Consider the following 26,002-nt stretch of genomic DNA (forward strand, 5'->3'; position numbering starts at 1 on the left):
TATTTCTCTCAGGCACTAACCACCTTTCCCTCCTCCTACTCTGCCCCTGCCTGCCTATGCCACCATTTTGGCATTCCCACTGCTCTCTTTAATTGTTGCTTCTGGTTTTATATTCCATGGAACAGGTCAAGGTAGTTATAATTATATCTGAAAAAAGTTAAGTGGAATTTTGAGTAAATTGCATGAGCCTTTTTGCATGATTTCTGTGTCATCTCTCCTGGTTCTGTAATGGTCTTACTCAACTATATTTATAGTTTAATTCAACTGACATAGATTTTAATCATCCAGATGATTAAAATGCTATTATATATTAAGATAAAACATAGTTTGACAATTTGAAGAAAAAAAAACAATTGAGATGGTTCTCAGCTGGGTTTCTTATTTTTTAGTTCCCTGCTGTTTTTGTTGTTTTTTTTTTAAAGATTTATTTATGGGCCTCCCTGGTGGCGCAGCGTTTGAGCCCTGGGTTGCGAAGCTGCCCGCAGCCTCTGCAGCACCGGTTCGATCCCCGGCTGCTCCCCAGCCACCGGAGGAGGGTCCCACATGGCGCGCAGACCTCTCCTGCCGCCCGCTGCTCCCCTCAGCAGTGTACTTCGGTCCTTCTGCCTGCTCTGCTCCCTGCTCTGGCTCTGGTGAATTCTCTCACCCTCCCACGCTTCTGACTGTGCCCAGTGCTTGTATAAATAAATAAATAAATAATCTTTTAAAAAAAAGATTTATTTATGCATACAAGAGCTGGGGTACAGGCCAGAGATGCAGGGGGTGAGAGGATTCACCAGAGACAGAGTAGGGAACAGAACAGCCAGATTGAAATGCACTGCTGAGGGGAGCAGCAGGTGAGTCAGGAGAGGTCTGCTATGCCATGTAGGTAGTTCCCTGGCCGGCCAGGGATGGAACTTGTGCTCAGAGGCTGCGGATTGCTTCGTAGTGCGATGCTTAACCCCTTGCGCCACCAGGGAAGCCCCTCCCAACTGTTTTAAATGTAAGTCTGAATATGACTTAGCCAATACCCAAGAAATCTCAATGAAAAATAGCATCAGAGAAGAAAAGCTCAATCTTCAAGGAAGTTTTTAAATTATGTAATAAAGACTTAGAATAATTTTATAGTAAGAAATATTGGAAATAGAGCCTTGATCTCAGCTTATCTAGGTTTAGCGTCATTTCTTACCAGTACCTTATCTCTGTTACTCTGAAATAATTTAATCAAAGCTTAATCAACATCTGATTCCAGATGTTTCATTTGTAGACGTGCTAGATTAATATGTTTACCAAAGGTTAGGTTATTTATAAGATTCCAGAAAATCCGCTTAAGTGTAACTATATTTAACATAGTATAGGCAATGGTATTTAAAATAGAATTTAAATTTTTTCCACCCTTCAACAAAAAATTGAGGTTCATATTATCCAAGCAATAAATAGTGGTATTTCTCACTCTAGAAATTTTATGCTCTCAAAATAGATGACATGGTTTTATTATAAACCAAATTCATAAATAGGTGAATATATAAATTTAAATTTCTTGCTGCCCCATACACCTACGCCCACCCCTTTTCATTCCCCATCCCTCCTTTCCCCACCCACCATCCTTGGTCTATACTTGTGTATCTGTCCCAGTTTCTGTTGTGGAAGATAACATTATAAGGGGGAGATCAGCTTAGTGTCAGAGGCTTGGCTTGGTTGGTGGGGGGAATTAAAATTAATTAAAATTAAAATTTCTTTTCCCTTCTTTAAAAAAATGTATAGTGATGTTCTGCTCTCTTTCTTAAAAGTAACTGTGTTGCTATGGATTGGGATAAAGATGGAGATATCCTAGCAGTGATTGCTGAGAAATCTAGTTGGATTTATCTCTGGGATGCCAACGCAAATAAAACCAGCCAGTTAGACAGTGGCATGAGGTAAGGATAACTTTTTTTTTTTAAATCTTCACTTCAAGGGCCTCCTCTGGCACAGGCGGTTGAGCGCCGCGCTGTGAAGCTATCCACAGCCTCTGCAGCACGGGTTCGATCCCGGCCAGCCGGCGAGGGTCCCACATGGCGCGGCAGACCTCTTCTGTCTCACCTGCTGCTCCCCTCAGCAGTGTATTTCATCAGTCTGCCTGTGCTCTTCTCCACTCTGTCTCTGGTGAATCCTTTCACCCTCCCATGCATCTGACCTGTACCCTGGTTCTTGTATAAATAAATACTTTTTTAAAAAAATCTTCACTTCGAAACATGATTATTTGTAGGCTTGATGCTAATAATAGTTCTATTTTATGGTGCACTGATGGGTAATTTTTTTAAGATTTTTTTTTTGTGTACATACAAGAACTGGGGTACAGGGCAGAGGTGCAGGGGGTGAGAGGACTCATCAGAGACAGAGTGGGAAGCAGAACAGGCAGATCTACTGAAATACAATGCTGAGAGGAGCAGTGGGCGAGACACAGGAGAGGTCTGCCGTGCCATGTGGGTTGCTCCCTGGCCTGGGCTCCAACTCAGTCCCTCATGGTGACAGTGCTGAGACTTAACCCCTAGGCCACCAGGGAGACCCTTGAGTAATTTTCTTACAGAAGAAAAGGTTCTTTATTATATATAATACCGTTGATTTTGCCCAATTCATTTAGAATAAAATTATTACAGTTGCAAAATATAAATAGCTTGTTAAGAAGTTGCTTTTGATGGAACCAAAATGAGACAAGACATAGATGGCTAAATCTGGTGGCAGCCAGGGCTGGGTATACAGGGCTTCCAGTGACTCAGCCAACACTGTCTTTCTCCACCTCTGGGGTCTTCCTTCTCTGTATTGGCTTCATCCTCAATCAGACTCTGTCAATGGCAGCTGTTAGCTGAATATCATTCTTCACAACAAGTTATGCCAGAAAGCATGTCGCTGTATGCGCAGTTCCTCCAAAGGCCTCTCGTGGAGTCAGGAGGGTGTGGGATTGATAATCCTACAGGTGAAGAGTAGGGTAAGGGTGGGGCTGTTCCCAAGTGGAAAAAATCCTGGGCAGACAGAATAAATTACAGATCTCTGCTAAAGGAGAACCATTTTGCCATATGGAAAAGGAAAATATGTCAGTAATTTTAAGAAAGACTCTGCAATTTTGACCTTCAACAAACTGCTTCAACTCTAAGCCCCAACCTCATCCCTACGTGAAAAGGGGCATAATTTAAATTTCTTGCTGCTGCCACCACACACCTACCCACACTCCTCTTCACTCCCCATCTCTCCTCTCCCCCAACCCCATCAGTTTTTTGTATTTGTGTATCTGTCCCAGTTTCTGTTGTGGAAGATAACATTTTAAGGGGGAGCTATATCTCCCTCGTGGCATCCCATGGCCTGCAAGTGGCCAGGAAGGGGTCACACACGTACCGCAAGATTAGACTTTAATTCTTCAGCTAATTTACCGAGGAATAATTGAACACAAGAAGCAAGGTATCATGGAGAAGAGAACCAAACCTCACCGTGACCCTCCAAAGAGACACACCAGGCCTGCATCCACAGATGGAATTATCTGCCCACTGCAAAGTCTTGCAAGGTCTGAGACACTTCCTTTCTTGCTCTGTCCATTTGGGGCACACATCACTTTTCAGAAAGATTTTATATACAGCTCGTGCTTCTGTTCAGGAGAACGTTTATAAACAAGTTCTTGAACTAAATTCAGCATCAGCAAGGCCACATCCTCATCCAGAGAAAAATGCATCATTTCAGGTGTTTCTGTTGGAGCTCTGCCTCCCACTGCCTTATCTCCCCATAGATTATTTCCTCACATCATCTCAAGGTTGTTTAATTGCATTTTATGGCCAAGCACAAAATTGAGAACCGAGCGAATGGTAGATGTTATTACTGTAATTATCATTAAGGTAAAATTAAGAGTATTTTACCATTGACTGTGTTATTCCTAAAGGACTTTTGTATCTACAAAGGTGTGATCATTACCATTTTTTAAATGTAATGGTCAATCTAATTGCTAAAATAGTTAACAATCACAATTTTTAATATTTTAATTTTGCAAGCTAAATTAGATTTCCTCTAAACAATTTAAATTCCATTACAAATTTAATTAGATTTCACTTTTTAAGCACTTCAGAGACCTATAGTGCACAAAAAAAATCAAATATATTTTTAATTTGATTTTATTTATTTTTGCATAGAAGAAGTAGGGTATATGCCAGGCATATGAGAGGATACACCAGAGACAGAGTGGGGAGCAGAACAGGCAGATCTGCTGAAATACACTGCTGAGGGGAGCAATGGGTGAGACAGGAGACATCTGCTGCACCATGTGGGTAGCTCCCTGGCCGGGAATCTAACTCAGGCCACAGTGGTGATAGCACTGAGACTTAACCCCTAGGCCACCAGGGAGACCCTCAAATATAATTATTGCAAAACTTCCTACAATGTTACTTATCTAAAATTATTGTGTTAACACAATGGTTGAAGTATATTTTTACATCTTCTTAAGATTTATGTGGGATTAAATCAATGATCATTTAGCTATGTACCTGGGAAACAGCAAGCTTTCCAGAGAAAATTCTAAATACAACATCTGCTTCATCAGCCAATTGATGCCTGGTCGTATCATGGGACATTTTCCCAAGGCCACTGACTCCTGAGCACCAATCATCCCACTCAGCTTCCTTACAGGGTGACTTTCAGTTGTCATATCAGCGTGTGCCTTTCACATAGTTCACACTGCATTGTAGCTTGTTGCACTTTCTAGAACATTTTATTCTTTCAGTTTTGCTTGGCCAGAAATACACTTGATTATTATACCTTGGCCTGATCCTTTCGCATTACTGTGAACTTACATAGGCCCTAGTTTCTTAGCGTGCAGGGCCTTCTCAAGGCCCTCTCTCTTGAGAGGAGTGTGATGGAGTCTGTTCAGTTAGTTCTTTTGAGGACATTTAGTGACTTGATCTTGAAAAATGCAGTTTAATCCTCTTCCTAATTGTGCGACAGTGTTGATAAATTATTGTGTGGACTTAACGTTACACTGTTGTTATAGGTGGCCGGCCATGTTCTTGTCATGTCATTCCTCTTTTCCTTGGTAGTATTAACTCATTCACAGTTCTATTTACTGATGCTTTCTAAGAAGCAGACTCCAAAACAGGGTGCAATGAGTGAGATGTATTACAGGATGCCTGTGAGGGAACATAAGAGTGAGGTTAGAGGAGGTTAGAGGAGCCATCAGACCTCAGTGCATCTCAGATCCCTGTGAAGGCGATGAGGGAGGGAGAAAGATTGGATAGAAACATCTCAGGTGAGCAGAATGTAGGAAAGTTCAACTAAGGGAATCTTTGACCTAAGTCCCTCATTCTGGGAATCCTGTGTCTCCTGGGACTGGACTACCCCTCTTCTCTCCCTGCCCGGCGCAGGCCCTGTGTGGAGCAGCTTGGGGTGGCGTGGCCCCAGTGCTTTGAGGTGATGGGTACCAGTGCCACGGAGCTGGGCCCTTAGTCAGTTCCACTTGCTGAGAGGCATGTTTTTGGCTGCCATATTTGCTTAAGCTGATAGAGAAACATGTCTATTTATCTTTTGTATATACTTGATTAACACTTTTACTAAAATGAATTATTTAACTACCTTGTATTCTGTTTGTCTATCATTAAAACTAATTTTTCATGTATTTTAAATGATTTTTGTTTTTCAATTTTGCTCTTATAGTCTTTCAAAGTACAGCTTGTTCCAATTAAATGTCATTTGTAATTGTCCAAATTAGCCTATTTAACCAAAAGAATGTCCTTTACTCTTTGTCCTCCTTTTATGTCATCAACATTCTGGAAGTCTGCTGCTCTCTGTGAAGAGCAGCACGGTCTGTCAGTGACTCTCAAAGTTGAGCTTCGGGGAGTTGCCTGATACGCTTATGAGGCACAGCCAGCTGCGTGCCTCCCCTTGAGTTTCTCCTTCTGTAAAGCTGGGGTGGGATCTGAGAACTGGCCTTTCCAGAATCCCCAGCTGGTGCTGGTATTGAGGTAGCATTTTCAAGACTTCTTTTCTCTGCCCTTTGTGATTTTTTTTTTTTTAAGATTTATTTTATTTATGCACACAAGAACCGGGGTGTAGGCCAGAGGTGCAAGGAGGTGAGAGGATTCACCAGAGACAGAGTGGGGAGCAGAAGAGGTGGATTGACTGAAATACACTGCTGAGGGGAGCAGCGAGCGAGACAGGAGAGGTCTGCTGCACCATGTGGATCAGCTCCTTATCCGGGGATTGAACTGGTGCTGCAGGGGCTGCTGATAGCTTCATAATGCTAAGACTTAACCCCCTTGTGCCACCAGTGAGGCCCCCCTTGTGGTTTCTTTCTTCAGTATCTGGAATGAGCTATTCTCTGAGGAGTCCTGAGTCCCTTATTAAGGAATTGTATGAAAGCTTAGCCTGGGAGTCCTAGAGTGCACAGAACAGGTGATGCATTCTGCCTCCTCCCGAGCTACTCTTGTAACTGCACTGGAAGATACATGTCCTTTCTAAGGTCATGAATTCCCAATGATTTTTCTAATGTAATGTACCATTTTATTGGATTCTTGCTTTAAAGCCCAAGGTGTCATAATTCCTTAAGATTTTTTTGACCAATTCTACAGATAATATCATTAGTAGGCAGATAAACAATTATCTCACAATGTCTTCTCATGAAGCTTGAGGTTCCATCATGACTGAATCGAAGTCTATATTCATTATACGTTTATATTTTAAGTCTAACTGACTGTAAGGTCCTCTTATAGTCTCTCCAGAATGTCCTTAGCAATTTGTCTTTGTCCTTAAACCATTAAGTTGTAATTTTGTATTTCAGTCTCTAAGTGATGTTACGATTATTCATGAAATAACTTTTTTTTTGTGGAAAGAACTATTTAAAGATGATGATTCTGAATTTTGTTTAGTAATTTATTTCTTAATGTTACAGGGATCAAATGTCTTTTCTTCTTTGGTCAAAAGTTGGAAGTTTCCTGGCTGTTGGGACTGTTAAAGGAAATTTGCTCATTTATAATCGTCAGACATCTCGAAAGATTCCTGTCCTTGGTAGGTTTATAGCTGAGAACACTGCTGAATATTTGAAATGCTTTACATAAATATAAATTTTAATGCTTCAGACTTCCCTGATATTGCAAGGAAAATTATGTACTAGAAAGACTCGTCTGGTCAAGCCTCCCATACAGCTAAACTAGAAGATCCTTCTTCATGGCCTAGTAAATGTTCCAAGCTGCACAGGCTAAGTTACTAATGTCAGCGTGAGTGTTTGGACACCAGTCCATTCATAACTTGGCTTCTGTATGTCCCTTTCTCACCCAGGTTGTAGCTGTTGACACAGAACAACCCATATTCATATCAACACATCAGTTGATGCACTGAAACATATGGTGCCTACTTGGAGAGGATGTATTCAGATCCCTAATTCTGACCCCTCACTCTCCACCAACACCAATTTTGTCTAGGTGTAGACTATATATTTATTTGCCTCCAGGCATATGACTTGAGGGTGTTTGTGTTTGCTCCATGCTTGCTCCTCTTGTTCAGTCTGACTCCCCCACCTAGCATCTGCCCAGAAATTTCAAAGAAAAAAAATGGTATCACTTCTTTTCAATTTTATCTGCTATCATGCTGTGAGTGGGGGACTAGTGAGCTAAGTTGCATCCAGGTGGCCAGAAAAAGGAATTGACTAGTTTACTGCTAAGAAACTGTGGAGATAATAGTGCCCACAGAATACATGAGATTTTGCCTTTCAGTTAAGGACATTTAATCATTTCAGATTATTTCCACATTTTTGTGTATCTTTAGTATTAATATTTTTGTGCTCCAGCTAAACAATAGTGTCATTGATCCATCTGAAAAATTAAAACTAAAAAATTTGAGTTACAAAAATCAGTAATCACCACACAAATGAGTCTGTTTGACCTCAGTAGGTATTTTCTGTATCCCACTTCATCTGTGGGTAGTCCTACCAGTTAACTTCTCAGCCCTAGAAATTTTGACACTTGACATATGAGGAGATCTTTATGAAAATGTGATGATTTTATCAGGTATTTGTCATGTATACATGATTCTATGTGCGATGTTGTATGGAATGTGGGTGTTGATTCTGCTCAGTCTTATTAAGACTGTACAATAAGCCTGAGAAGATTCAGGTTGATTCCACGTCGGAGGTCCTTTAAATAGATGGTTGCCTCTGGCAGAGTAGCTGATGCGTGGCTATGCCTTTTCCCCCTTTTAAGTTACTGCCCTAAGCCCAAGCCCATCTACTTTGGTGGTAGCTACATGGTAGCATGCATGACCTGTCAGCATTTCACAGCAGCTGAATATCTGTTCCCTTGTTTCATCTTACACTGATTTGTTTCCTTGAACTAGACCAGAAGAGGCAGTTTTCATTTTGTGTGATTCTGAGATGCGTGAATTCCATTTACTACAGTTTAACTAAACATTGCCAGCCTCCCAAAAATGTGGTTCGAATGATTAACTCTGAGTTAATATTAATGAAATGAGTAAATACAGGTAAAGTGCCCAGGACACTGTGCAAAGGCACAAAGAATGCATTAACTGTTGTTACTGATGTTAAGACTAACCTGAATTCTGAGTCCTGGAGTTATATAGGGCTTTGAGTTATATAGGAAGAAGCAGGAAAGATTTTCTCCTCCCTTTCTTGGGTATAAAAAGAAGTTTGCTTTTGGCATCTTTCCACATTTCTTGTGTGCTCTTTTCCCATCCTCTTGCCCATTTCTTTGGACACCCCATTACAATGTACCACTCAAATCCCTTAATCTATGGTGAGCAAAATTTCTTATATACCCCCGTCTCTCTCTGAATATTCCCTTTACATTTGTTTCTGGACTCCTGGTTTGAAATACTAGCCTGACGATGTCCATATTTTTCTCTTTCAAAGTTCACACTCAAACATCCAGATGCTTCTCAGCATCTCCTAAGTCTAAAACACACTTCAAATTTAGTATCTCTAAGACCCTTTGACCCACAGTTCTGTCTCTCCCACTGAAGATATCCCATCCTTTTTCAGGTCTTCGGGCTGAATCTTCGTATCATCACCCTTACTCTTCTCTTTTGCATACTCTCCATATTTACTTTGTCTACATACCTGGCGGCATCTACCTGCAGATGGCTCCAGAGTCGCCTGTTCTCACCGCCTCTCCTACTACCATGGTGTGTGTGCTTTACTCATCTACCCTCGGAATTTCTGCACTCTTTTAACCAATCTCAATTCAGCTTCTGCCCAGCTGTACAGTTTTCTCAACCTAGAGGCTAGCGTGGGTCTTGCGCTCAGAACCCTCCCAACAGTTTTCTCTCTCACCTAGAGTCAAAGCCAGAGTCCTCATGGTAGTCTACCAAGCCCTCCAAAGCCTGGCACCTGCAAATGCTGACTTCATCTCGTGCCCAGGTCTCCTCACTTCTCTACTGCAGTCACACTGTCTTCCTTGTTGAGCCTCTAACACACTCATGCCTCAGCCTGCTTATGTACGACTGTTTAGAACTTGCTTCTATAGGGACTGTAGGGGCACAAAGAATAAAATGGACATGGTTTCTTCTCTCAATAACAGCTCAAATATATAGCATTTCCTGTCTACCTGGCACTCTAAGTGTTTTAACTCATTTGATCCCCAGCCCTACTATTATTATCCACAATTTATGCATGATCTTAGAAATAGAAAGATTAAGTAATTTACCCAAGGTTTTGCAGTAAGTGGTAGAGCTGAGATTCATATCTAGGCAGTTAGCTCCCAGAAGCTGTATCCTTAATTAACCTTAGGACTTGAGTATTTTATCAATCCCAGGACCTTCAGCAGATGCCCTTCTGAAGCATGTGATTTGCCCCGCAAAATGTAGTTTGTGCATTGACTAGATTGCTCAATAAAAAGGTTTCCTATTACTTAGTAATTATCGAATATCAGTCTCGAGCTAAGTGACTGAATGTTTAACATAAGGCTCAATAAGGTGCACCCATATTTGTACCTCAGTATTATCACAAATCATTATAATCCTTTAGTCACATTATGAAGATGAAGACCTTACAGATAACTTCAGTGTTTTGGTATTTACTTTTCTTAGGTCATTGTTACAAATTTGGTTAGATGGTAAACATACTTCTCAAAGAGTGGAATTCTTTTTTCTCTTAGCATTTATGCTCATGTCCACAAAAAAAGCTGGCATGTGGTATTTATTGCCTTTCTATACCATTGTCTGTATTACAACTTGTAATTATCTTAAATAAGGTCGCTTAGATACTAACAGCTTTGATGAGAGTTTAAACTCCTTGTCTATTTTATTTCCATGGTATATTAGACTTTTAGACTGACATAACAGATTTGAGGTTTTTGTTTTTGTTTTTGGGAGAAATCCATGTGTCTGTACAAAAATCTCTTTTACAGGAAAACATACTAAGAGAATCACATGTGGATGTTGGAATGCAGAAAATCTGCTTGCTTTAGGTGGTGAAGATAAAATGATCACAGTTAGTAACCAGGAAGGTGACACGATAAGACAGGTAAACAGAAACAGCACTTTGATCTGATATATTTGAAAATGTCCCCCAAATAAAATGTGCCTGTCAAACTAATCTGTAGAATTTTAATCTCTGAGATATGTATATACTAACCTCATAGTCTAAACTTCACTCTTCTTTTTGGATATTAGAACAGTTTTCTTTAATATGAATACTTATCTAAATATCCTCCTTTGTTCATTTCTTTCTTTTAGTGTTAGCATGGAGTATCAATTCTGCAGTATATTTGAAATAACTCTTATTTTAGATACATATATTTACAATATGAATGTTAATAACTGCACTTAGATTCTGGGCAGCCTTATTCTTTAGTTGATATGTTAGATTAATTTCAAACTAACCCTAATGAAATTTAATTTTAGTGTTAAATTTTACTGCTGTTCAAATATGATTAGCTCTTCAGTTGTTCCTCCTCAAAGGAATTTGTATTACCAATACGTAATGGGAAAATTTCACTTTGGTTTCTTGGCTTATGACTTAGCATTTCTAGAGCAATATTGACAAGTGCTGCCTTTGAATCCCTACTATGTGGATGGCTTTGCGCTTTATACTTTTAGAAGAAATATGAGATATGGCCCTATATTATCACCACACAACAAATTAGCCCCCAAATTTAGCAGTTAAAATGAAAATTTCATAGTTTTTGTGGGTAAGCAACCCAGATGCAGATGAGCTGGGTGCTTGTCCCTCAGGGTGTCTCATAAGACCAACCATTTTATTGGTCAGATCTTCAGTCTCATCCAGGGGCTTGGCTGGGGGCAAATCTATTTTCAGGTTCTCACCTGTTTGTTGACAGACAGGTTGTTAGACTCAGGGGCCCACATCCTCTCTGGCTATTTCCTGCCTCATTTCCTTGCCACAGGGATTTCTTCACCTCCAGTGTATCAGCTGGCAAGAGAGCAAGAGCAGCCATTTGAGTCTTAAACCACAATCTCCCAATAAATAACCTGATCTCAGAATCAATTCTGTTGGACTCTGTTCTCTAGAAGTGAGTCACCAGATCTAGCTCACACTCAAGGGCGTAGGAAAGAGGGTTATACACAGGCATAAAATCCTGAAGATGAAGATCATCCCAGACCAACTTAGGGCTGCCCACCACAGGTCCCTACCCTCAAAGAAACAAAACTATCATCAGATACACGTGGCCTACAGGATTAAGTTCCAATTCTATAGCATTGCTTAAAAATCCTATTGCATTTCCTCTATAGGGGAGAGAGTTGATCACCGAAGTTGGATTATGAGTCTTTAAAAGAGAGGTGCTCTGAACCCCTTGGGGTGTAGGGTAAACTGTGGGAACAGAGATTCAGATTTATAGGGACACTAAAAATATGGTAGTGGGCTGGTTTTTTTCCCCCTCAAAGGTGGGAAGGTCCTGTATCTCTGCTTCACCAGGTGGTACAGAATCCCCACTTCCAATTTCTTGCTCTACCATTCTCTGGGATGTTTTGCCCTTATCTGCATGATTAAGCAAGCCTGCCAGCTCCACACCTGCAGAGCAAGAAATTTGTAAAGGGGAAGATCTGGAAGAAGCCGTCATTGTTTCTATTCATTCCATGTGACTAGAGCCTGGTCATATGGTCCTCTGCACTGCTGCCGGGGAAACTGCAAATGCAGTCTATTTGTAAGTGACCACGCGCGCTGCTAAAACTTGTCCAGAGGAGGCCACTGGGCATTTGGCCGTCTCTCCCATTCAATCCAAGCAGAGCAGCGTGAACAAAGATAAAAGGAAAAACTTATTAGAGTTTGTTCATGGTTTGTTCAAGATTGGACTGGCTGAAACTAACTCAACCCCACTGAGCAGAACCACAGCACGATTACAGGAGTCCTTCAGGAAGATTAATCTGGCATGCTGTAAAATATTTCTGGAAACCTTATAATTTGGATGGTTCTATATTGGTGACTTAGAATGCTGGATACATGGCACACATGCAACAGCTTCCTCTATTATGTCCATAGCACACATCATCCAGAGACATGAGCATCTCCCTCTAAGCCATCCCCCCCAATCAAGACATGGCCTTAGAATATTTTTCCACATAATTTCCCAGGACACCACTACTATCCAGCCATTATTTGCATGTAAGATAACTGTTTCCTGTTTATAATCCCTAAGAAGTGTATGTTCAAAATCAAGCGACTGCTACACTGGCGTGGGGTTAGCGACGTGCCGTCATAAGTACTGCTGCTCTGCGTGTTTTCTCTGAATTGTTTATGCCCTTGTGCAGATCACTCCAATGTTACTTGTATGGATTTATTTCTGTTGATCCTGCTGAGGACTTGTCTTGCTTCCTTAATCCACATCAGCTCTGGAAAATTCTTAGTCATTATTTTTATAAAGATTACCTTTCGTGCTTTCTGTTGTGACTTTCTGGAGCATCTCTCTTTTAATCTGTCTATTGTAGGTTTATCACTATCACTGTGTGCAAACTTCTGGATAATTTCTTCAAATCAGTTCACTTATTTCTTCAAGTTTGTATTATCTTCTGTCTATCCCATCGAGGTTTTTTATTTTAATAATTCTTTTATTTTTAGAAAGCACTTTGTAGTTCTTTTAAAAATCTTCCTGGACTGGGCCTCCCCTGGTGGCGCAGCAATTGAGCGCTGGGCTGTGAAGCTGCCCGCAGCCTCTGCAGTACTGGTTTGATCCCTGGCCTCCAGCAAGGGTCCCACATGGCGCGCAGACCTCTCCTGCCGCGCCTGCTGCTCCCCTCAGCAGTGTATTTCATCAAGTCTGCCTGTTCTGTTCCCTGCTCTGGTGAATTCTCTCACCCTCCCGTGCTTCTGACTATACCCAGTGCTTGTATAAATAAATAAATCTTTAAAAAAAAATTTTAAAAAAATCTTCCTGGACTTGAAAAAGGGGTGGGGGTGTTTTCTTTTCTCTTATAAGTCCTTCTACTTCTTTTCTCATTATTTTAAAGTATTTCATGATCTCTAATAATTTTATTATTTTTAAATCTACTGACTCTTGCCCTTGATGGATTGTTTTATTGTGAGTTTTCTTATTTTGAATTGTGAGCTCATTTTTAGCAGGGCTGATCTGTGGAAATTTTTTGCAGTTCTGGGAAGAAGCTTTGAATTTGTTTTTAACAAACATGCCAGGGCATTTTAGACCACTCAGAATATCCACACCAACCTCAGACCATCATGGCTATAGAGGGGTAACTCTTTCACTTGAAAAGAACTTTTTCAGTTTTTTTCTGATTGAGAGGTTAGTCCAGGTCAGACAGGTTATTTCATTCTCTCTTTCCCAGCTGCTCTGGCTACTGGAGCATACACTTTGGTGTTGCATATACTTTTTCTGCATACACTTTGGTGTTGTTTGAACTTTGTAATGGTCCCTGGAAATTTCCTTTACCTTCTCTCAAGCTTATCTATCCATTTAATAAGATATGGGTTCTGTTTCATCCTGAATTTCTCAATGTGTGTAGGCTTGGGATTTTCAAGTTAATTGTCCAGCATATAACAGAAATGAAATAAGAGCAAATCACTTGCTTTAGTAATATTCAGGATTAATTTGCTTATTGGGTTTATTCACAGTGATATTATTTTTACTTCCACAGACACCAGTGCGGTCAGAACCCAGCGACATGCAGTTTTCCATGATGAAGACTGATGACCGAAACTTTGCTGCCGAAAGCACAGTAGGAATTTTAAGTCAAATCCATGCCCAGACTGTATTTGTAGTATTTGTAGAATATGCTGTTTCCATTTTCTAGGATGACTCAATCTATATTGATAAATTATAGCCCGTCACTGATTAGGCCAATGTAAGCCCTAGCTTCTCAGGCCTACGTTTGTTCTTGCTGCTGCCAGCTGGCCAGTATCACAGGAAATGAGACAGACAGCCTCCTGTTACAGTTGGCATTGCTCTTCTCATTCTTAGGATAGCAAAAACAGTGGGGGTTCCTTCCTAAAGATGAGCTTTGCTTTGTGTATGATTTTTTTTTTTTTTTACCCTACCAAATGTGGTGACCAGAATGCTGGAAATTGTAGTTTTTATTTTAACACATCAGAGATATTTTCCTGCCAGATTATAACATTCTGCAATCAAGATGATTTTCACAAGCATATGAATGTATTTAATGAAGTAATGTTTCTTTATTTCTTAAAAAACCATTAAATTGATGTTTAATTTTGGCATCAAGGCCATCAATCAATATCCATCACCCTTAATCACCCCAAATGAGTGATACTCTCTTTTCTCTTCCCAACACAATTATACCTTCCACTGAGAATCACAGGTAAGTATTGACTTGTGGGAGTCAGAGAGGGACACCATATGGACCTGCAAGTGATGGAAAATGTTGCTGTAAAAAGGCAAACGAGATTATCCACATTGGTGTGAGCCTCTAATCCCAGGTGGCTCAACCTCAGATTGGCGTCTCAACATGGAAGACTGTATCCAAATATGACTTCAATTCCATGAAACTGTGTCAGACATACTTCCCTGTGTTGCACAGTATTCTAATGGCAGGTGGAGAGAATTTTAAAAAGTTGTTACACCCACCTATTTTACTATCCTCCAAAGGAGAGATCAGATAGATAGAAAGGCAAGGACCCTTCCCAGACTAAAAGTAAAAAAGTGGTTTTTTAATTAGTCACACTATTATCTTCCTAACTATGACAGTTAACACTTCTAAATTTGGCTCTTTATTTTCACAAATCAGATTTAGTCTCTTTGGATTTGCTTATCAGTCTTTTCATGAAGTGCTGATTCATTTCATAATCTTTTTCTGGCAGATAATTGGGGTGATTGGCAAGAAAACTTTGTTTCTTCTTAATCTGAGTGAGCCAGAAAACCCAGTGCACCTGGAATTTCAGCAGTGCTATGGCAACATCGTCTGCTACAGTTGGTGCGTACAGAAAACTTATTACTAAAGGCTACCCATGTGCTGTCCCCTAATAATTGTCATATTTAATTTTTTCTGTGGCATTTTCATTTCTGTATATAACTTTTTCTTAGTATGTGAGGCTGCCTAGCATATTTTCTGGCAATGAGGCCCTTGATAAATTATATTCTGTAATTCCATAGTTTTTTTTTTTAAGTATTCATACAATAACTGGGGTACAGGCCAGAGGTCGGCGGGGGGGTATGGTGAGAGGATTCACCAGAGACAGAGTGGGGAGCAGAACAGGCAGATTGACTGAAATACACTGCTGAGGGGAGCAGGGGGCGAGACTGGAGAGATCTGCTGTGCCATGTGGGTAGCTCCCTGGCCAGAGATTGAACTCGTGCTGCAGTGGCTGCGGATAGCTTCATAGTGCTGATGCTTTAACCGTCAAGCCACCAGGGAGGCCTTAATTCCTTAGTTTTAAGGTACTCATGTATTTACTGTGTTGTCAACGATAGTTAATCTTAGGTCCCCACTCCCCTTTTTTTAAAGTGACCTAGGTTTATATTATATAGATTTCATCAATCTCTCTACGGTACTGTGGCCTTTGTCTCTGTAGGTGTGGTGATGGCTATATCATGATTGGTTTTTCCCGTGGAATTTTTGTGGTCATTTCTACTCACATGCAAGAAATTGGAAAAGAGGTATTTCAGACTCGTGAACATAAAGATAGTCTAACCAGTATCGCAGTATCACAGACCCTCAACAAAGCTGCTACATGTGGTGATAACTGGTAAGTTATATTCCCAAATTCCCAGGAAACCTTATGTAAGGAATATTCAGACGATTTAACAAGATGTTGATAGTTAATATAAATCTGTCATCCTTACTTTCCTTCCCTCTTAGAACATGTTTGCAATTGAAATTTGCTAAGACTCCTTTACTTTTAAGTACTGAAGGCAAAGCCTAAAATGCTAACAGTGTACTAAATACAAAACCTAAAATAGAGTACACTTGAAAAATCAATCTTAAAAAGAAAATAAGTATTTCAGGGTAACATGAAGTAAGCACACTCCACCCTGTTTCTCCCACTAACTTCACCTACAAAACCTGGGCAGGATCATAGAACAACTATTTCAGGGCTCTGAAAAGTAAATAGTAACAGGCAGATTAGAGAAGAAGAACTTGAAGTATCACTGAACCAGGGGTGAGTCTCTCATTTGTCTTCAGTTTCCCTCAGCTCGTGCTCAAGGCAGCCTGAAATCCAGATGTAGGCGCCAGAGCAGAGAGCCCCCGGAGAAGCCCTCTAGCTCTGACTCGGTACAGGAAGAGAATTCCTAACCCTTGTTGTTGGAGAAATTTCCCAACTTTCTTCTTTTCTTCCCTTCTCTCATGCCGCAGCCAATAGGCCAACTCACGTGGTATTGGAGACCCAGAGGCACCCAAAACGCTGATGGAGGACACCCTTTCTGTCCTGTTGGAGTTGTGACCCTCAGACAGTGGCACACACCCCAATTGCTTATTTTTCTGTGTCCTGCTTGGTGCAGGTGCACGTGCAGTTGTGGGAAGCACAAGGCAAAAGGCATATAGATTTCAGCAAAGAGATGTACAAATGGTAGATAAACAATGAAAAGATGTTCATTCCAAATTATTAAATGCAAATTAAAACCACAATGAGATATCACCATGCATCTCATGGGCTTTCATAAGCAAAAAGAATGAACCTAAACATAACCTCATACCTCAGTAAAAAATTAACCCAAAATGGATCATGAACTTACATGTAAAATGTAAAACTGAAAATTTTAGATGAAAGCATGGAAAATATGTATAAGGAAAAACAGGTGAATTAGACTAAATTAAAATGAAAAACTTGCTCTGTGAGTCTGTTAAGAAAATGAAAAAATAAGCAGCAAAATGAGAAAATACATTTGCAAACCATGTATCCACCAAAGAACTAGCATCTAGAATATATAAAGAACTCTCTCAAGACTCAAAAGTGAAAAACAAAAAACCACCCAGTTAGAAAATAGGCAAAAAGATATGCAGATTTCAGCAGAGGATTTCAAATACGAGATAAACACATGAAAAGATGTTCATTACCAGCTATTAAATATAAATTAAAACCATAATGAGGCCTCCCTTGTGGCCTAGGGGCTAAGCCTCAGCCTACCACCAAGGCAGCCTGAGTTCTATCCCTGCCCAGGGAGCTGACCCACAAGGCACAGCAGACCTCTCCTGTCTTGTCCCCTGCTCCCCTCAACAGTGCATTTCAGTAGATCCACCTGTTCTGCTCACCGCTCTGTCTCTGGTGAATCTTCTCACACACCTTCCACCTCTGGCCTACACCCCAGTTCTTCTAGACAAAATAAATTCTTAAAAAAGGAGAGAGAGATCACCACGCATCTATTAGAGAGGCTATAATTTTAAGTGCTGTTGACAGTGAGGAGAGCTGGACACCTCATACATTGTTGGTAGGTGGAAAATGCTGCTGCTACTCTGAAAAGCAGTTTGGCAGTTTCTTAAGTAATTACCACATTGCCCTACTCTTGGTCATTTTCCCCAGGGAAAGGAAAACTTGGATTCACAGAAAAACATAAATATGAATGTTTATAGCAGTTTTATTTGTAATAGTAAAAAAAAAATAGAAATGACCCAGTTGTCCTTTAGTGGTTGAATGGTTAAACTGCACGTCCATACTATGGACTTAGGCTCAGTAATAAAAAGAAACAAATTATATTGATAGACACAACCGGATGCATCACCAGAGAATTATGCTCAGTGGGGGAAAAAAAATTCCCAGAGGTTACATACTGTATAAATCCATTTATAGAATATTCTTAAAACCATAACATTGTAGAAATAAAGGACAGATATTATTGAGTGGCCAAGGTCTGGGATTGGGCTGGGTTGCGGAGGAAGGAGCGAGGTAAGTGTGTTTATAGAAGGGCAAGGCAGGCATCCTTATGGTGATGAAACTCTTGTGTGTTGACTGTGGCTTTGGATCTCAGTAAAATTGCAAACTACACGGACACACGCCGGCATGCACACGATGTGCGAACAAGCAAAATGGGGAGCACCTGCCTACGATTCATAGATTGTATCAAGGTCTATAACAGATTAGGATATTATACTCTAGTTTCTCAAGATGTTACTATTTGGGAAAAAGGCAAAGGAAACATAAGATCTATTCTTACATAACATCTATTCTTATAACTGCCTGTGGACCTGCAATAACAAGTTAAATGCAAACAATGAGAGAAAATATGTAAGAGGGAAACACGGGGAGAAAGGAGAAGAGGGCAGGAGAGAATTGGTGCAACAAGAAAAATCGTAGGTCCCAGCTTTGTGCTGCGGAGCTTTCCTTTGCCTTAGCTGCCTGTTCTCCCTGGTGACGCTGAAGTGGCAATGCTCCCGTTTTTCAGAGCTTTCAGCATAAGCTCTTTCTATTATGCAGTTCTCCCCACTAGGTGGAAGCAGTGTGGTCTGTTTGATATGAATCAGTAGGTTATTTGGGGGTTTGATATGCTCAAAATTTTCTTTGTATAAATTAATGTATCCCCAAACTCAAAAAATATCAAATCATCAAAAAAATTGAAACATTCTAGTTTGGGATAGTGGGGGAAACCAATACTCTCTTTTGCAAGGTGGGGTGGTCGGAGGGGGTGTTATGAATGAACTACCTGGAGCAGAGGCACATAGGGGGCAGCAGAGAACTCTGCAAGGAGAAACCTATTTTACCTTGTAATTAATACTGCTCGGGAGAAAGTCTTTCTGTTCAATCGTTTCTTCGAGTCCACTTAAACCTCCTTATTCCTGAAGCTGTAGATCAGAGAACCAAGCTGGGCAAAGCCCTCCCTTCCCCCTACCACAGAAAAATTTAAAGTTATAATTTAATAGAAGTTCTAATATTTTCTTACCTTAACCAAGTAGCTCATCCTGTGTATCCCTTTTTTGAAGATCATGCACCTGTTCCATTACTTATAATTGTGAACAAAACGATTTTAACTAATGTTCATGTTTTATTTTTATATATATATTTAAAACCTTTTTTCCTTTTCAGCATTAAAATCCATGAATTGTCAGAATTAAAAGACATGTATGCCATAATCAACCTGGATGATGAAAATAAAGGTATTGGTTTTTCTAAAGCAGATAGACCTTTTTTTCTAATTCTAGAGATTAATATGCTTATTATTGTATGATTTGCATTCATTACATCGTTTAGGGAACTAGAGTTCCCAAAAATAACCTCCTTATTTTAGTAATTACGTTGAGTCCTACACCTTGGCTAGATGGATTAGTCCACTTTGAGTCAAAGATTAATAGTAAATTTTATCCCAATTCCAATTGTAAAATCTAAAATTTTATGCACTTTCCGTTTGAACCAAAATTGAGTGACTAGTGCCCGTGTTCACGTGCCAAAAATCCATGGTGAATTTCCTAGTCTATATGCTATATAAAAAAAATTAAAACATTTGGTAGATTTCATGATTCTGGTAGCTTAAGTGAAAATACTTGCTTGTCTGCCTAGAACAATGTATTTCTTTTTGACTAATCCTTTCTTTTATCCATTATTCCAGGGTTGGGCACCTTGTCCTGGACAGATGATGGCCAGCTGCTGGCCTTGTCCACCCAAAGGGGTTCCCTCCATGTTTTCCTCACCAAGCTCCCCATCCTGGGGGACGCCTGCAGCACGAGGATCGCGTATCTCACCTCCCTCCTCGAGGTCACCGTCGCCAACCCCGTCGAAGGAGTATGGAGACACTGGTCTTTAAATTTCACTTACTCATTAAAAGTCTTAGCAGTTGATTTACCGCTGCTGCTGTTCTGTCTCCCAGGAGCTACCGATCACCGTTGCCGTGGACGTGGAACCCAGCTTCGTGGCCGTCGGACTCTACCATCTGGCTGTGGGGATGAATAACCGAGCTTGGTTTTATGTCCTTGGAAAGAATGGCAAGTCAAAAGCCAGATTTCCTGATGTCGCATGTAATATCTTGTGATTAGGAAGGACGGCAAGTTTCTTTACAGCCAAGTTTTTCGCTGCTTTTTTTTTTTTCAGAAATCTTGTTTAGCTTATGAGGTTTTGTCCTCAGAAATTTTTGTGTAAGGTTTTATTCTCTGCCTCTGTCTTCAAGACACCGCGGCGCAGTGAGCAGGATATAAACTTTAGAGCTAGAGAATCCCGGATTCCAAGTTCCCTCTGCCTCTGTTAGCTGGGTGACCATTTACAAATGATCTCTCTGTGCTTCAGTTTATCCACCTGGAAAATGAGGATTCTTCTACTTTTATGGGTGATGAGGAAAATGAAGTGACAAAGTATGTGCTCTGCTGCCCACACTAGGCACCTGTCAGGGCGGTGGGCACTGGATAAGTGGTGGGCCCTCCCCGCTTGTATTTTTTGCGTCAGGACCTTCAGCATCTGAAGGAGACCTTCTCTATGCTCTGCCCTCCCTCCTCCACCACTGATCCGTTTTCCCTCCTAGTAGGCTAAGCCCAAGGAACCTCCTCAGATAGATACCATCAAGTTTGTTGTCATTAAGATTTAATTTTTATTTGGCTTGTGCTTTTGTTTTCAATTACTTTGTTTTATGTGAACCATTAGGGGATTGCTGATGGCAAATTGATGATGATCTGAGATTTTCTTTAGAATGGCTAAAAATTTTTGGTTCAGACTCTCCTTGCAAAGGCAGGCATTTAAAAATCATTTGTAAAATGTTTATGTGAGATAATTTTATGTATGCATCAATGTATACTTTATAAAAAATTTCCACAGCTGTTAAAAAATTGAAAGATATGGAATATCTGGGGACGGTCACCAGCGTTTGCCTTCATTCTGATTATGCTGCTGCGCTTTTTGAAGGCAAAGTCCAGTTACATCTGGTAAGTATGATTTTGGTGTCCCAGAGGCCTGCTTAGCTAATGATGACAATGAACAACCTAATGTCTAACTATGGAGAACTTTGGCCAGGAGGCAATGATGCACAGACTAGATAGGAAGGCAGGATTAACAAAACTGTCTCGTTCTGCATGAGATGTTCAACAAGCTTTCTAGTTCTGTTCCCCAGAACATGACAAAATATCACCTGTGCTATTCTCAGCATGGCACAGCACTGCACAGGGTAGAAAGGACCCTGTTGGTAAATTGCAGAGCAGAAGGAATGCTAAATGAGCTGTGGAAACCCAATGGGAATGTCAGACCTCCAGGTTTCCTGGGGTACATTGGCTTCTGTTTGAACATGTTACTGTGGGAGCCCTTGAAACTAAGCCTGTTGAGCTATTCAAGTCTTATTGGCACCAGGAAGAAGGGGCTCCTAACCCAGGGCATCCCACATCTGTTTCTTGGCTCTTCACATCTGGGAAGCCAAGGAGATGAACTCTTAGACAGCTGCAGCCACTGCAGCAAAGACCAGCCCCACTCAGAGGGCCGCCTCCACATGCCATAGGCCTAGCTATGCCTTTCTGAGTAAATGGGTCTGTGCTTGCCTTGCGAGTCTGTTTAGTTGAAATTAAGAAAAACCCCTAGCCTACTCTCTAAATACTCAGACCAGATTTACTCAAGTAAATCTGAGTCACTATTTTTTCTTTACATTTTAGATAGAAAGTGAAATCTTAGATACTCAAGAAGAACGTGAAACTCGACTCTTCCCAGCAGTGGATGATAAGTGCCGTATTTTATGTCATGCCTTAACTGCTGATTTCCTCATCTATGGTACAGACGTATGTATTTTTTTTAATAACAGAGAATATCTCATTTCACTTTGTAATATAATGGATTATATGTGTGCATACAATAATTTTACTTGTATATATTACACAAAGATAGCATTTATAATTATAGAATATAAATTATACTTACAGAGATTATAGAGGTAGCATGATTTGTTAGTCTCAAGTGCTTCGGTGATATTAAGTAATTTTGAGGGCATAGTGAGGAAAAGGGCAGACTTTGGAGTCTGGAAAATCTGATCTAAATTACCAGCTCTATTCCTTGCTAGCTTTTGCTTAACCCCTCCAAGCCTCATTTTCTCCTTACCTGGATATCTTAAAGATTTCATTTGGTGACAGACACCTCTTTCAACTTTAGATCTGCAGTGCCTGTATTTAGTAGGCAATTAAAGAATATTAAAATTATTTGAATATTGAGAATCCTGCTTTAATCTCTTGGTCTTTTGAACCATCACTACCCTTCACCTCTGACTTTACATTAACCACATGGTCATAAATATAAATAGAGCAATAGCATCTTTTACTTGTAAAAGTTTTCAAGGATTTTTCAAAGCATATTCTACCTGTTACCTTGGTTCTTCTCTAAAAGAATTCAGTGAATTTGGTAAAAGTCATTGCTTTTCACACTTTAAGTGAGGACTTAGGGTATTTCCTTGGGTCTGTACCTTGCACATTATGTAAAATACCCTTTACAGTCTTTCTGTATAACAGAGATGACCTTTTTCTCTTCAAATTAGGAAGTATGTTTAATATAATGTTAAAAATAAGTATTTATTGACAACCTTTCTCTTTGGCCTTTTTTTTTAGACTGGTGTTATTCAATACTTCTACATCGAAGACTGGCAATTTGTTAATGATTATCGACATCCTGTTGGTGTGAAAAAGATTTTTCCTGACCCAAATGGGACTAGATTAGTTTTCATTGATGAAAAAAGTGATGGATTTGTCTACTGTCCAGTAAGTTTAGAAAAAATTTTAATGCTTGTTTTTTTAAAATGCAGTATGCGAAGAAAGGTGTTTTCAAATAAAACGCATATATAAAATAATTTTCCCCTAAAAAGCACCAAGGATTATAATACTTATAATCATGTCTGTGATCCATTTTCATGGCTGTTTATATCAAGAAAACTTTTCTGTTATTCTGCAATTTTTCATAGTGTCAGTACCATAGAGGATTTTTAATGAAACAGGTTAAACACCTTTAACCTTACGTCCTACATAGTATGGCTTTGGGCAAATTTGTGTATCTTTGTATGCAAAATGGGCTAATAATAGTACCTGTCTGGTTTCCTCCCTGGTGGCTCAGGGGTTAAGTCTCAGCATATCAAGCTATCGCCAGCCACTGCAGCAGGAGTTAGATCCCCAAGTTCGATCCCCTGCCAGGGAGCTAACCCACATGGTGCAGCAGACCTCTCCTGTCTCGCCAATTGCTCCCCTCAGCAGTGTATTTCAGTAGATCTGCCTGTTCTGCTCCCCACTCTGTCTCTGTGAATCCTCTCACTCCGGGCTCCCCACCTCTTCTGCACATCTCTGCCCTACACCCCAGTAGGCATAAATAAATATGCATAAATAAATAAAAAATAAATCTTTTTAAAAAATAATAGTACCTGTCCTGTAGACTTAGAATTAAGTGAGATTATATATATCCAGCTATCAGTGTAATACCAAAAAAATTTTTTTTTGAAACTTTTCTGTGATTTTAAGTTTTCTACTAGCCATATTTTAAAACAGTAACAGAAGCAGGTAAAATTAATCACCATTAATTAATTATTTAATCAAATTTTTTTTAAAGATTTATTTATTTATGCAAGAACTGGGGCACAGGCCAGACGTATGGGAGGGTGAGAGGATTCACCAGAGACAGAGTGGGGAGCAGAACAGGCAGATTGACAAAATACACTGCTGAAGGGAGCAGCAGGCGAGACAGAAGAGGTCTGCCATGCCATGGGGTAGCTCCCTGGCCAGCTGGGGATCAAACTCATGCTTCAGAGGCTGCAGACAGCTTCACAGTGCTATTCTTAACCTCTTATACCAGCAGGGAGGCCCAACAACCTTTTTTTCTTAACTTGAAAATTTGGTGTCCAGACATATAATTCTTCCTACAGATTTGCTCAACTTTAGATTAAGTCCTTGATTTGCCATATGAACCACAGTTGTTCTCAAGCCATATGTAGTATAAAGGTGGGAAGAGAGACCTTTGTTCCTACTGGGGTTGGGATGTGGCTGGGTTGAGCGAGTGTGGGCTGGTAAGCTATGCCAGCTACAGGTAATGCAGACAGACTCCCACCAAGGCAATGATAGTGGGTTTAAGTATCAACTTGGAACAAATCTATAAATCCTATTTTGTAGGTTAATGATGCTACCTTTGAGATTCCAGATTTTTCGCCAACCATTAAAGGTGTTCTTTGGGAAAACTGGCCATTGGATAAAGGTGTATTTGTTGCTTATGATGATGACAAGGTCTATACCTATGTCTTTCACAAGGACACTATACAAGGTACTTTGTCCCTTAGCTGTATATTTGTTGATAAATGAATTTCCATTGATTGCAATGAAATGAAAACATTTCTTTCTGATGGTCGTGCTGAGAACTAGCTGCCAGCATTAGGATGTCTGTTTTATAATACAGGATCCAAGGTCATTTTGGCTGGTGGCACCAAAGTTCCCTTCTCTCATAAACCTTTGCTGTTATATAATGGAGAGTTGACCTGCCAGACTCAGAGTGGGAAAATAAACAACTTCTACCTGAGCACCCATAGCTTCCTCGACAGCTTAAAAGATGTGGGGCCTGATGAGCTGAAACAAATGCTGACGCAGAGTTTAATGCTCAAAAGGTAGGGCTTAAGACACATCTCTTAGAGCTCCTTATTTGCTTTTGTGATTTTAAAGTCAAATCCTACTAAAACAAAGGAAAGTATTTCCCTTGTTTACTTCATAGGATTATTGTGGGGATCAGGTCATGGCTGTGAGACTGTGTATAAATTCTAACAGAGGTACTATTGCCCCATTGGTGTTTTTACTCCACGAAGAGCCCTCCAGAACAAAAGGGTTTCTGATCACCCCAGAAGTACCGCCACCATGAAAGTCTAATAAACCTAATAATTTTGACACTATCTCAATTTCATCCTAGTGAAGTTTGACTTTGCTGACTTGAGATTTTCTCTTCTTGTTTTCTATTCTTACTTCTTAGGGCTGCTGTGACTTCCTGTGTGGGTCAAATTCTTCTGACCATCTCCTAAATGTTGCAGGTCCTTGAGTGCCCTTCCTCTCTTCTCACTGTACAGGAGCAAATCTCCTCCATTTACATGGCTTCAGCATCATCTGCGAGGCAGACTCCCAAATCTGTCTTCAACTTAAAACTGCCTACCCATCATATATATGCATGTGGAAGACCACAAGCTCCTCAAATTTGGCTTGTTTCAAACAACTACTTGTCCCCATCTCTGTCATCTCCAGTCACATGTGCCAGTGCCCCAACATCCACCTGTGTGTGTGTGCACACATGTAACCACATGACAATCTATTTTTTTAAAGATTTATTTATGCATACCAGAACTGGGGTATAGGCCAGAAGTTGGGGGTGGGGAGGATTCACCAGAGACAGAGTGGGAAACAAAACAGGCAGATTGACTGAAACACATTGCTGAGGGGAGCAGCGGGCGAGGTCTTCTGCACCGTGTGGGTATCTCCCTGGCTGGGTATCGAACCTATGCAGCAGAGGCTACAGATAGCTTCATAGGTTGCATCTTAACCCCTTGTGCCACCAGGGGGGCCCCGACAATCTTTATTGTCTACACACTTTTGAAAATGCAAGTCTGAGCCTCTCATTTCCCTGATAAAGACCCTTCCATGACTTCCTGTTGCCATTAGGAAGAAATCCCTACTCCACAGGAACCTCAGTATGACATGCTGGATACTTGATGATTTAATACAAGCCTCAGCTGTCCCCATCCCTGACTCC

The 26,002-nt window shown here is 40.4% G+C and overlaps 1 protein-coding gene across 2 annotated transcripts in view; it reads left to right on the top strand.

The window, feature by feature from the left end:
* Positions 1–26,002, top strand: part of WDR19 (WD repeat domain 19) — a 63,292-nt gene that overhangs the window by 3,761 nt on the left and 33,529 nt on the right. Inside the window, exons 4-17 of one of the 2 annotated variants that reach the window (XM_037530710.2) lie at positions 1,770–1,895; positions 6,878–6,993; positions 10,344–10,459; positions 14,041–14,121; positions 15,221–15,333; positions 15,932–16,105; positions 19,376–19,446; positions 19,896–20,068; positions 20,154–20,268; positions 21,089–21,195; positions 21,910–22,032; positions 22,849–22,998; positions 24,391–24,538; positions 24,671–24,875. In XM_037530710.2, coding sequence (XP_037386607.1) covers positions 1,770–1,895; positions 6,878–6,993; positions 10,344–10,459; positions 14,041–14,121; positions 15,221–15,333; positions 15,932–16,105; positions 19,376–19,446; positions 19,896–20,068; positions 20,154–20,268; positions 21,089–21,195; positions 21,910–22,032; positions 22,849–22,998; positions 24,391–24,538; positions 24,671–24,875 — 1,818 coding nt within the window. Of the gene's footprint in view, positions 1–1,769; positions 1,896–5,734; positions 5,952–6,877; positions 6,994–10,343; positions 10,460–14,040; positions 14,122–15,220; positions 15,334–15,931; positions 16,106–19,375; positions 19,447–19,895; positions 20,069–20,153; positions 20,269–21,088; positions 21,196–21,909; positions 22,033–22,848; positions 22,999–24,390; positions 24,539–24,670; positions 24,876–26,002 lie in introns of those variants that run through there. The other variant, XM_054688409.1, reaches the window with a different exon arrangement.

Source organism: Talpa occidentalis, unplaced genomic scaffold (assembly GCF_014898055.3).
Source record: "Talpa occidentalis isolate TD23 unplaced genomic scaffold, MPIMG_talOcc4v2.1 talOcc4.6, whole genome shotgun sequence".
Taxonomy (NCBI): domain Eukaryota; kingdom Metazoa; phylum Chordata; class Mammalia; order Eulipotyphla; family Talpidae; genus Talpa; species Talpa occidentalis.